This window comes from Osmerus eperlanus, chromosome 20 (genome assembly GCF_963692335.1).
Source record: "Osmerus eperlanus chromosome 20, fOsmEpe2.1, whole genome shotgun sequence".
Taxonomy (NCBI): Eukaryota; Metazoa; Chordata; class Actinopteri; order Osmeriformes; family Osmeridae; genus Osmerus; species Osmerus eperlanus.
In genome coordinates, this window is record NC_085037.1 from 9012636 (window position 1) to 9025427 (window position 12792).

Below are 12792 nucleotides of genomic sequence, written 5' to 3' on the forward strand. Positions count from 1 at the left end.
TCTCCTGCAGAGCCCAGCACTTTCTCAATTAGACATGAGTCCATCCGTCCTGCTGATTCAACCCCCCCCCCCCCCCCCCCGGACCAACTCCAAAGCCATCCCTCACCTACAATACCTAGAACAACCCTCAGACACATGCACACCACCACCTTACACTGTGGCAGTAATATTCCACAAGGAACCACAAGACCCCCCTCTATTAATGGTTGTAATTCATATATTCATGTGTTTATGAATTTCAACCGGGTCCGTTTATATAGCCCAGAGAAGGTCAAATGAGGGCTGGCCAACACACCACAGCACCCCCCTTGTCTTCTTTTCTCTCCCCCTTTTACTTTCACCCTTTCTCTCCATCCATTATTTCCTTGTCTCCGGTTCTCCCCCTTAGCTCCACCTCCCAGAGAAATAGAGGGACTCTAAAAGGGAGGGGGTGAAGGGAGAGAAAGAGACACTGACAGAGGAAGAGAGAGAGAGAGAGAGAGAGAGAGAGAGAGAGAGAGAGAGAGAGAGCGAGAGAGAGAGAGAGAGCGAGAGAGAGAGAGAGCGAGAGAGAGAGAGAGAGAGAGAGCTGACTGGTGTCTCGAATCAATGAGATGTTTTTCTCTTTCCCCACTCACTCACTGCAATCTGCCGAAGGCTTGTGCGAGCTCAGGCTCCGTACCTCACATCCACCATCTCTTCTTCTCTCTTCCTCCATCACTCTGTTCATCCCTCTCTCCTCTGGAACACTCACTAATTCCCTCTCATGCTTGGTGGATGCAGACCAGGGGAATTCCTGGCTGTGAATCCAACGTTCCTCCTCTCCGTGCTTCTCCTCGTCCCCTCTCCATCCAGGCTCCCCCTAACCCGGTCTGTCTCCTCTCCTGGCTCTGGACACTAAAATGTGGGGCTCTGGTGCACTGGTTCTCTGTGGATTCTCTGCTCTGATTCACGGTAAGTCGCCTTCTTTTTTTTGTTGCTCTCAAGTCTAAAGATTCGAGTTCTGACTCTTTTACAGACTGTCTGTCCTCATCTCTATAGCTTCTTCTTCCCTCACTCTCTCTTTCTCAATATTTCTACCTCTCAAATCAATGCCTGGGGGGGGGGGGGGGGTGAGGTGAAAGTAGCCGGAGTGGAAGAAAAGGCAGAACAAAGGGAAAGTGTTTACTTGTGTGTGTGTGGATACCAGATCTGTGTTTCCTTGTTTATAAGTGGGAATTTGCATATGTGTACCAAATGAATGTGCAGAGCTCATTCACACACAGCTGCGATAATGACTGTTCGACTGCGCTAACGTCTGGTTCCGAGCCTGAGGCAGGTAGAGTTGACAGATAAATATAGAGACACAGAGTGGAATGCTTTCCTGAAGGATCCTTAACTGCTATCATAAATGTACCCAGATGCCCCCCGTCCTCCCCTTCCGCCTTCACCCACTCAACCTATTTTCTCCCAAATCTCTACGGAAGTCTTTGGACAAGAGAGCGTTGTTCACTGGGGGCCTGTATCAGCAGGGGGATGAGATTGATTTGATTTGAGCACCATTATGGATCTGTCTGGATCCTGCTTCCCTGCTCTGTTGTTGGAGACATGTTGCTGCAGCTGTACAGACAAACTGTACAGAGAGTGGAACAGGTTTCCGGTGGGAGAGCTAATAATATACCCTAGGTGGTTCTGGAACCACAGAGCTTTTGAGGTTTGTCACCTCCCTTCAGGCAGAGTATGCAACACATAAATAACTTAAAACTAATCATGTACACTGCCTGTGAGTCAGACTTAATGTAGTCTTGAAATTGTGCCAGAATGTTCTTCTCATTAGACACAGATATTGAATGAACGCAAAAATGGGGCTGTGTGTGCTTTTATGATAAAAGAGACGTGTCAATGTTCTCAAGAATTACCCAACAATGATCTCCGCTATCCCTGACAGGGAGCCTGGCGATGGTTTGTCTCATTCAGCGTTCACTTCACACTTGTGATTCTGCTCTGTCGAGCATTGGGGTATTTTATGCTAACATGACAGCTGGATCATACATTGCTAGGTCACACAAAGATCACAAATCATTAAAGCAAGTTAAGTATTGATGAAGTTTGTAAATAACTTTCTGGGAGACTCTGCCACTGTTTCACACCTCCTTCACCTCCTCCTCACATTCTCCACATGCTCTGCAGTCTTTTTCTTTCTTTTTCACCCGTCATCAACTTTCTATTATTCTTCTCAATGCAAATTCACCAACCATCCATCATGCCTCTGTCTGCATCTAATGTGACTTCATCCCTCCCTCCCCCTCTCCTGTGCTCTCTTTCCTCAGTGTCTATGCAGGGCCCTCACCAGAGGAACCTGCTGAAGAACCTGCTGAAGGACTACAACCGCATGGAGCGCCCGGTGGGCAACGACTCCTTGCCTCTCACCGTGGTCTTCACCCTCAGCCTGGTCCAGATCATGGATGTGGTCGGTACCGTCTGTCTGGCCGCCTGCATACCCGTTTACCCGTCTGTCCATCAAACTGTCCATCCGTCTCTCTGTCTGCCTGCCTGCCTGCCTGCCTGCCTGCCTGCCTCTGTCTGTCTGCCTGTCTGCCTGTCTGCCGGTCTGTCTGTCTTCCTGCCTGCCTGTCTGCCTGTCTGTGTACCTATCTGGCTACCTGCCCGCTCCTCCATCCCTCCCTCTGTTCATCTGTCTGCCCGCTTGACCATCTGACCGCTTGCCTGTCTGCCTGTCTGTCTGTCTTGTTGTCGAAATGCAGCGTATGTTCAGAGAGAATTCAAGCCGATGACGACTGGCAAATCCATGATTCTATCAACATTGTCCTGTGTGCCGTAACCGTCTGTTCCGTTGATGGGAAGAACCCAATCTTCCAACTCAATGGTTGACTCTTGTTTCTTTTATAGGATGAGAAAAATCAGGTCCTTACCACAAACATATGGCTTCGAATGGTAAAGACAGCTCCTCTGTTTTCGACCCCTTCGGTTCCAGATACATTTGAAGCCAGACATTCAAAAGAAGAAACCATGCTATGTGTTTCAATGGCTCATTCCAAGTCTTGTTTTATGTCTATCAGAGCTGGTTCGATCATTATCTCCAATGGAACCAGTCTGAATACCCAGGAGTAAAAAACCTGCGTTTCACCACAGACCAGGTTTGGACCCCAGACATCCTTCTCTACAACAGGTAACACACCAATGTTCATACACACAGCACACACACTCACACACCACACACACTCACACACCACACACACTCACACACCACACACACTTAAGAAAACGGCATCCAGAGTTCCACCCTTTCCTCTCTCCTTCTTCAGTGCAGACGATGACTTTGACTCCACCTTCAAGACAAATGTGCTGGTCAACTCTAGTGGATTTTGTGAATACCTACCTCCAGGTAAGTCTGTCAACCCTTTAATAGGAATCTCACATGCCTTTCATCTCCCTCCTGTCCATTCCTTCTTCAAGGATCCTCTACAGATCTCTTTCTGACTCTGGCAGCCTCTTTCCTTCAGCCTGTCAGTATATGAACATCGCGTAAATATTCCATTATTACCCCACATAAAAACATGTTCTGTTAGTGTGACAAACCATCCCCGGTGCTCAGAGCCATATGGATGCAAATAGATGTGGATCAACATACTGGGAAAAGTATAGACACAAACCAATTTTGATATACTGTAGGCGGTGTCACTAACGTTTTGGATTCCCAATTTATAAGCTCAACAGTTTGTAAATATATTTTTTAGCTCTGTTAAAATTACATACAACAAGCAAAATTCTGATCATGAGTAATAAGCAAGATTAAACATGTGTAATACGTACTGCTTGTTATATTTAGACATGATTAACAATGTATAATTACATATTTTTCTTATTGCTAAATGGTAAAATTGTGTTAAAACATATTAAGATGTATTAAATGCTTTAGGAATACTTTTCTATCACTACGCCAAGTAGAATGTAGTACCCCCACACCCCCTTCCAACTCCACTTCATATTTTTAGACTTCATTGGTTTCATCCCCTCAGGATTCTTCCGCTCCACCACATTAAAGAAGGCTGTGATCCTGTCTCTGGTGCTAGCTGCAAAAAGATGCCCTTTTGAAGTCCAGATTTAGGCATGCTTGAAAAGAAACACCGTCATTTAATGTATTCATAGATTGTTGAATGTGAACACAGACGCTTAAATGTGCTAATATAGACTGCGCCACACAGAGAGCTAAGGAGCAGAGCCCGACCCGCCTGGAGTGGCCTGACTTGGGCCAGATCTGACTCTCTAATTAGCGGGGTCCATTTGGCCTCCGTGGATGCTGGAGATAAAAGGCTGTGTGAATGTGTGATTATGTTTTGGTGTGTCTGCCAAGGAGCGAGCAATAGAGTTGACACCCTTGCTGAATAATCCTGCTGAAATTACACTGCCAGGCTCAGACCAGGGAGGTTCAGGTTGGAGTTTTCTGGTTGGAGGTTGGGGTGGGGGGGGGGAGAGCGTAGTGGAGTTAATTAGTGGCGGTGGGGGTGCAGGGTGGAGGTGGGGGGTGCAGGGCTGGAGTGTGTGATGCATGGGGCTCTCATCTTACAAGGGGATTGGTGATATTGAGGGTTAATAGTGCCAAAGAGGACGTGGGTTGAAGAATACAAACAAGTAGCCTGTCTAGACTAATATTCACTCACAGACGGTAGCAATACAGATGGAGTTTTGGCTGTTGTATGGGAAGGTGGTAGTGAAGTAAGGGATTGACACTATGGTTGGGTAACTGTTGCTGAGATGTGGGAGTACAGGCCATGGTAAGTGAAAATAAAGATAGCTTTCAGCTAATCAATGTAATTTCAGGTTTAGTGTCTCTTGATCAATTAATTGCCTTGTGTGATTACAGCAAAGTCAGAGCCCGGGCAATGCAGCTGAAAGAGGGATGTGAGCTGGCTGAAGGATTTGAGCTGGAGGAGGGATGTGAGCTGGCTGAGGGATGTGAGCTGGAGGAGGGATGTGACCTGGCTGAGGGATGTGAGCTGGAGGAGGGATGTGAGCTGGAGGAGGGATGTGAGCTGGAGGAGGGATGTGACCTGGCTGAGGGATGTGAGCTGGAGGAGGGATGTGAGCTGGAGGAGGGATGTGACCTGGCTGAGGGATGTGAGCTGGAGGAGGGATGTGAGCTGGAGGAGGGATGTGACCTGGCTGAGGGATGTGAGCTGGAGGAGGGATGTGAGCTGAAGGAGGGATGTGAGCTGGAGGAGGGATGTGACCTGGCTGAGGGATGTGAGCTGGAGGAGGGATGTGAGCTGGAGGAGAGATGTGACCTGGAGGAGGGATGTGAGCTGGAGGAGGGATGTGAGCTGGAGGAGGGATGTGAGCTGGAGGAGGGATGAAAGTTGTGTTGGGGAGTGTTTGTTGTTCACGCTTTAAAAATCACAGGCCCATATAGGGGTTCAGCAACAGGAATAATACAATAATCATGAATCATCACTAATACATCACTTGAATGAAATGGATGTTTTAGTTTCTTGATCTCACCTTCTGTGTGACGTGACAATGATTTACATGATTAGAGCAGGACTTAATCATTATTGTTTGTGTAACCTGTTGCGTTTTTTTCGGTGGTGAAAAAATGGGCCTTTTGCTTCTTGATTTGTTTTCCTTCTGGTATCATTTGCATTTCTTCAGATAACGAACGTCTCAGAATGCTGTCCCTGAGTTGAAGATGACATTTTGATTCTGCGCTATTGGAAATCTCTAAAGACTTGATTTGTTCATATCGGTAATTGCTCAGCTTAAATTTTCCCGCAAGCAACCACTGTTTATCAGTGGTTCAAAGTGAGTGTATGTGTGTGTGTGTGTATGTATGAATGTGTATATGTATGTGTGTGTGTGTGTGGTTAATGTGATTGTGTTCTGGGGAAGCTGACTGCTGCATAATGAGAAGTGACGATCAGGAGTCTGGCACCTTCTCTTCTGCAGCTCGACTCTGCTTATTCAACATGCTACTGATCCCCTGTGCTGCTGAGAGATACACAAACAACGTACACAGTAGATATGTACACAGAAACAATAAACAATACAATGCTTCCATACAGTTTTCCCTGACGTCTCAATCCTCCCTCCTCCGTCTTTAGCTCCTTCTCTTTCTCAATTTTTCTCGGTCTCAGTGATTTTTCCTTTAAATGTCACTTCCCTGTTCTCTGTCAGAGATCTTCAAGAGCACGTGTAATGTGGACGTGCGCTGGTTCCCCTTCCTGTTCTCTGTCAGGGATCTTCATGAGCACTAATGTGGACGTGCGCTGGTTCCCCTTCCTGTTCTCTGTCAGGGATCTTCATGAGCACGTGTAATGTGGACGTACGCTGGTTCCCCTTCGACCTCCAGAAGTGCGAGCTGAAGTTTGGCTCCTGGACCTATGACGGTTGGCTGTTGGACCTCCAGATGAGCGATGCAGACATCTCAGGATATATGCCCAACGGCGAGTGGGATCTTGTTGGTGAGTGATGTGTGGCTCCAGCCCATTCAAATTCATTTTGGGGTTTGCATGGCATTTTAAAACACCAAGGTCTTGGGTTCAGGTTCTACAAGGCTATGATCTGGAATACTAAAATATAACCTGAGTGCACTTGCGGCATTGAAATTCACCTTGCATAGAAATGTCAAATGACTTTTATTCATCTGTCCTTGCATTGGTAGAACTCAAGACGATATTTTGATTAATTCTTCATTTCCCTTCCCTACCCTGTCTCTCTCTTTATCTCTTTATCTCTCTCCACTCACGCCACTCTCTCCAGCTGTGCCTGGAACACGCGGTGAGCAGTTCTATGACTGCTGCAAGGAGCCCTACCCTGACGTGACGTTTGTGATCACCATCAGGAGGAGGACCCTGTACTACGCCCTGAACCTGCTGATCCCCTGCGTGCTGCTGTCCTCCATGACGCTGCTCATCTTCGTTCTGCCCGCAGACTCTGGAGAGAAGATCTCTCTGGGTGAGAGGGGGGGGGCGGGCAGGGAAGGGCAGGGAAGGGAAGGGGGTTTTAAGGCAGTGATGTGAGGGTGTGATGGGGGGATTGAACCTGGAAAAAGAAGAGCCTCGTAGAGAGTTTAAACTCAAAGGGAGGGAGAGAGGGTCGGATTGGAGGAATGATTTCATAGAAGAGGGGCAGCAGAATAGAAGTGGCCTGATGCGACGGAGAGGAAGGTACTGTAGAGCCTGCCCGGTGATGGAGCGAAATGGATTTGGAGTCGACGAGAGGGAAAAAATAAGAAAGGAAGGGAAGTGAAAAAAAAAGTACTCAGTTCTTGCCAAAGCAGTGATGTATGCGAGCATATATTTAACCCAGATACAGAATGCAGTACGTTGCATTTCAGCTCAGTGAGAGAAAAAATGCACAGCCAGTTAACCTATTGATGTAATTAAGCTCAAGCAATTGATTAAGGAGAGAGCTTACACACTCGCTGCCGACCAGGAACAAATACTGACCTCAGACATGATGGAGGGGTGAGAGGGACCAGAAACTCAAGGCCTCTGCGAGCCGGCAGTGCACATGCCTTTAAATGATGGCCTTTCCCATTAATGCTGGTGACATTCTTAAAAGTGCATCCATCCAGTTTTCCCACATTCTTAAAGGGGAGGGGGGGGGGGGCGTTTTATCTTGTGATCTAACGATTCTCGCGCATTTGACAGATGTTTTACTGGGTCTTCTCCGATGGCGCCATTTGTGCCAAGAAAGCACTTCTGAAATTCGGCCTTTAAAAAATGGAAGGATGAGAAACGGGGGAGGAAGAGGAAGAGACGAGGAGCGAGTTGGATGAATGAAGAGCGAGATGAGAGGGGTTAAGGGGTGGGTTTCCACAGCAGAATTAGAGAGGATAGGCTGGCGGAAGAACTACAGCTGAAAGTAATTTACTTGTGAGCATTTAGCCCGTCACTTTGCAATTTGAATCGAATCAGATCGAACCTAATCTAATTTTACTAAGTCAATTTTCTTAAGCTTGATTGGTTAAAGTCCCAAGTTGACACATTTGTCAAACCAACAGGATCCCAGTGGAACTTGATGAAAGAGTAATATGGGGGGTCAGATGGCTGAGCGGTTAGGGAGTCGGGCTATTAATCAGAAGGTTGTTGGTTCGATTGTGCCAAATGATGTTGTGTCCTTGGGCAAGGCACTTCACCCTACTTGCCTCGGGGAGAATGTCCCTGTACTTACTGTAAGTCGCTCTGGATAAGAGCGTCTGCTAAATGACTGAATTTTATGCAGGTAGTGAGTACTTAATACCAACTTTGAACATATCTGTCTCTTTCACTCATCTCTCTTTCTCTCTCCTCCTTCTCTCTCTCGTGGTCTCCCTACACAGGCATCACAGTGCTGCTGTCTCTCACAGTCTTCATGTTACTGGTAGCAGAGATTATGCCAGCTACATCGGACTCCATCCCTTTGATCGGTAAATCTGTGTGTGTGGGTCTGATAATACTGTAAAACAAAAAAAAACTTTTTATTTAAGAGTGTGTGTTTTATGAGTTTGTGAGTGTGTTTTGTGTGTTAGTATGTATGCATGGATGTGCTTTAGCTAATTGGACCCCAGGTTGCGTTGGAGCCCAGCTGTGGTCAGCCTCTGGTGATCTAGCCATCTGGTCGCCTTTAAGTGTTATTGCCCTGAATAAATCGTCAAGGCTTTCTGCTGGAAATTATGGTTGTGCCAGTGAGCTCAGTGCAGAGACAACTCTCTGAGTCCAACACAAATCCTGATCATTAAAACTCCCCAAAAATGCCCAGTCATGATCAGTGAGAGAGCCACTCTGAGCATTATTGTTATTACAAATGGCCATCACAATGCTGTCTTAGTCTGTTCCTCACTCCTTCTCACTTTCCCAGGCCAGTACTTTGCCAGTATTATGATAATAGTGGGGATGTCGGTCATAGCCACTGTGGTGGTGCTGCAATATCATCACCACGACCCAAATGGAGGAGCAATGCCGAAATGGGTAAGACACACTCAAATCCACATAAACACACGCACATGCACACACACAGGCAATGACATACACAAACACACACTAAGACTAAAGATCCTTACAATTGTCTCCATCTGGCAAACATAATGTGTCACTATGTGCCTCTTCAATTATCCTCCCTGCCTGCCCGTCATCCACTTTGCTTCCTCAGTGCATTTCCTCCTACCGCCTGGGTCATTTCCACGTCCCTAAATCCTTTTTATACTCTCATCCTTCTCCCTCTGTCTTTCCTTTTGTACTTCCTCTTCCGTTCAACATCCCTCTCTCCGCCGACATCCCTCTCTCCCCTCACCCTCCTCCCCTTCACAGCAGGAAGAGGCTGACTACAGAGGTCTGAGGTTTTCCATCAAACGGAGGCTGTCTTCTGATTTCAGTGCTCCGGCTCCTCAGCTTGCTGTGTCTGAGTCCCTCCGTTCTGCTTCCCAAACTTGCCCCCCCTGCCCGTCATTCTCCTCGCACACTAAACCTCGCATTGAATCACTTCCAGATGCCCCGCATCAAGTGACCTTACAGAAAAAAGAAAAAAAAGGACAATTTATTGATATCCTTGAGCCAAACAGACTGGCCTGGAGTGAAAACGTGAGGACGGCTCGCGGATAGCTTATAGATTTGCACATCTGCAAGGTCTTTCTGTTGATGAAGTACTCTGATTGTGCCAGTCAGCTGGCCAATTAGCACAGTAAGTGATGGGGCTCAGAGAAGGGCATTGAGTCCTCGTGGTTCATAATACTCTAGAGGACAACCGGATTATCAGAGAAGTCTGTATGGGCTTTCAAAAGGACAGGGACTCCTTTACCACTCTCTCTCAGTTCTCTCAATTATATGTCTATACATAGAATACAGCGAAGAGAATAAACTGTGAAAACTCGGTTTGATATGACTGCAGTCATACATACCATGGAAAGTTCCCTTGACTTCCCTTGACAGCTTTGATGTACATCAAAGCTTTCAAACATCAAATGTTGTTTCTACCTGTTCTATTATTGAAGTGAAGTGTTCAAGAGGTTGTTCTGTCACATCTCCAACTGTCAGAATTTCCCACAGTCTTGTTCTTTGTTCTTTATCTCTCTCTGTCTGCCTCTCTTTGTGTCTCTTTCTGCCCCTCCCTTATTTCCCTTATTTGTCTCTATCTTCTACTTTGTCTTTCTCTGTCCCCCCCCCCCCCCTCTCTCTCTCTCTCTCTCTCTCTCTCTCTCTCTCTCTCTCTCTCTCTCTCTCTCTCTCTCTCTCTCTCTCTGTATGTGTGTCCCCCCCCCCCCCCACACACACACACACAGGTCCAGCTCTTCCTGCTCCAGTGGGTGGCATGGTTCCTGCGTATGAAGCGTCCGGGGGAGAGCGATGGCCCGGAGCGCCCCCCCTGTGCCCCGCACCTCCGCCGCTGCTCCTCAGGCTCCCAGAGTGGCAGCCTGCCCAACCCTCCAGACGCCATGCTGCACCCGCTGCACCCACAGAACCTTGCCCCTCTCCAGGCCGGGCCGCTCCACGCCGGGCACCCCCACCTCCATGCCCAGTCCAGCGCCAACAACAACGGCAACCTGCTCTACATAGGGTTCCAGAACCTGGACGAGCCCCCACTGCTTCCCGAGTCCCTCCAGAGGAACAGCATCTCGGCCGGACCCCCCCGGATGGCAGGGAGCCCCCCTCCACACCTGCCCCCCCAATTCTGCAGTCCCCCGCCACCCCCTACCCCCAACATGGACACAGTGGGCTGCCCCAGCACTGTTTCCAGTGGCGGGGGCTTTGGCGGTGGACCCGGAGGGGGTTGTTCGCAGGGGGGAATAGGTGACCCCCAGCTCCAGGCCATCCTGGAGGAGGTGCGGTACATGGCAGACCGTTTCCGTGAGCAGGACGAGACGGACAGCATGGCGGACCAGTGGAAGTTTGCCGCGGCGGTCATCGACCGCCTGTGTCTGGTGGCCTTCAGTGTGTTCAACATCATCTGCACCATTTCCATCCTCATGTCCGCTCCCAACTTTGTGGAGGCCGTCTCAAAAGACTTTATCTGAAGAAGAAAGGATAGAGGGAGGAGCAGGAGGAGGAGAAGGAGGAGGGAGAGACAGAAACTGAGAGAATGGGAAGTAGGGTGAAAAGGGATACAGGATAGACTTGGGGATCAAAAGAGACTATTTTCTGAGAATCTAGACCTGACTATGGCTCTGAGAGAGGGGTTTTCCCTCAGTTGCACAGGAGATTTCCTTCAGATGCACTCAGCACATCTTATATATGGACCACAAGCTGAATTAAGTCTATCACAGGCAATCTAACATAGAAAATAGGCAGAATGAAAAGAAGTTGAGGAAAGAAAGACATGGAAGGGCATTCTTCATTTAGAGCTAGGTTCATCAGCTTAGGATGGTGAAATAGCCAATAACCCAGGAAAAGAAAAGTGGTTCTCTGGGGGAGAAGGTGAGCTGGAAGGGCAATAAGGCCAGTATACAACAGGGACAATTCAAGCCTGAGATCGGACGATTGTGACCTTACAAAGAGACAGAAAAAGAGAGGGAGAGAGACAGGCAGGTAGAGAAAGAGAGAGAGAGAGGGGCAGAGATAGAGAAAGAGAAACAGCGGGAGAGAGACAGACATAGAAAGTAAGTGATGATCAGACAGATTGAGAAAGACAAAAAGAAAGAGAGGCAAAGAGAAAGAGACAGAGGGAGAGAGAGCGATTGGGAGAGAGAGAAAAACTGAGAGAGAGAGACAGATAAATACAAAATGAAAGAGGGAAAGAGACAGATGGAGCCAGATAAATGAGGCTGACATATTGGCCGCTTTTATTTACTGGGAGAGAGAAGATAGACCTTCAGCCTTGCATACTGAAAAAATATTGGGGAAAGACGCCGTCATTCACTGAAATGAAAGCTGGGGAGAAAGAGAAAGAGGGAGGGTGGGGGTTAGGCTGACTTTACCAGGAGAGACAACAAAGAGAAAGAAAGCAGAGGACGTCCCTAGTGACAGAGATAGAATTCAGGGAACGCCAAGGAATCCGTTGAGCCTCGGAAATTTGAACGTTCTGAAACACAGAGAAGTTAAAATAGAATGGTTTCTATCTTTCATCCTGTCATAACAGGTTCATGATTGTCAAATAGAGAGGCTTTGAATAACCCTTTTATTTAAAGTTCCATTCTACATTTAAAACGGAGAGAACCTGGACAGACCACTTATTCCTCTCATCCTCATCTTAGCCGGCTGGACACTAAGCGCTGACCAATCTCCAGATATCTGAATCTCTTTCTCAAAGCAGAGGGATTGCTGTGATTGGATTTATTAGTCCGTAATCGCCAGTATAATTGCCTGTGATTGGTTTACAGTGGAAGATTGATCCAATAATGAACCATAGATACAGATACCTAATAAAATGTGGCAGAGCCTAATAGATCTGATGTCTGTAGGCTCCAGATAAATGGCCTGGTATGTATTGTACAATGCCTGATAAAAACAGCATAGATACAAACATGAAAAACGATAATATGGTAACATAGTTACATTAAATCTGTTCCATTTTTGTGACCCACAGCAACGTGATTCATAAACAATGCAATGTATAATAAATTAATGAATGAAGGAAAGTGTTATATTTGATAAGTTTACCACTCCTAAATCCAGTGTATTTGAAGGTTCTTAGTGTATACGTGCTCATCACGTGACCCCAGAAGGGACACCTGTTTTCTCTCTGGAGTGACATAGGTGAAAGTAAAACCTTCTGTTGGGTTCTGCCTTAGACACACATCCACACACACACACATACATAAACAGACCCCCGAAACAATTCTGAAATCCTAAAATAAAGTATTCTTTTCTACTATCTCTGTCTGTTTCCTCTCTGGGCTGACAC

General features: G+C 47.2%; 1 protein-coding gene across 1 annotated transcript; it reads left to right on the forward strand.

The window, feature by feature from the left end:
• The first annotated feature begins 601 nt into the window (after positions 1-601).
• Positions 602-11827, forward strand: chrna11 (cholinergic receptor, nicotinic, alpha 11). The gene is made up of 10 exons (XM_062445998.1): positions 602-933; positions 2289-2428; positions 2869-2913; positions 3039-3148; positions 3285-3364; positions 6270-6437; positions 6736-6930; positions 8300-8386; positions 8818-8927; positions 10235-11827. Exons 1-10 carry the CDS (start codon positions 882-884, stop codon positions 10964-10966), a joined length of 1719 nt encoding a protein of 572 aa, XP_062301982.1. The 5' UTR covers positions 602-881; the 3' UTR covers positions 10967-11827.
• Positions 11828-12792: the final 965 nt, after the last annotated feature.

Excerpts from the sequence above, each read along its gene's own strand:
- chrna11 (XM_062445998.1), top strand. The coding sequence starts at position 882 with ATGTGGGGCTCTGGTGCACTGGTTCTCTGTGGATTCTCTGCTCTGATT. Across the intron at positions 2,914-3,038 it reads CAAACATATGGCTTCGAATG|AGCTGGTTCGATCATTATCT; the intron begins GTAAAGACAGCT and ends TATGTCTATCAG. Across the intron at positions 3,365-6,269 it reads TTGTGAATACCTACCTCCAG|GGATCTTCATGAGCACGTGT; the intron begins GTAAGTCTGTCA and ends GTTCTCTGTCAG.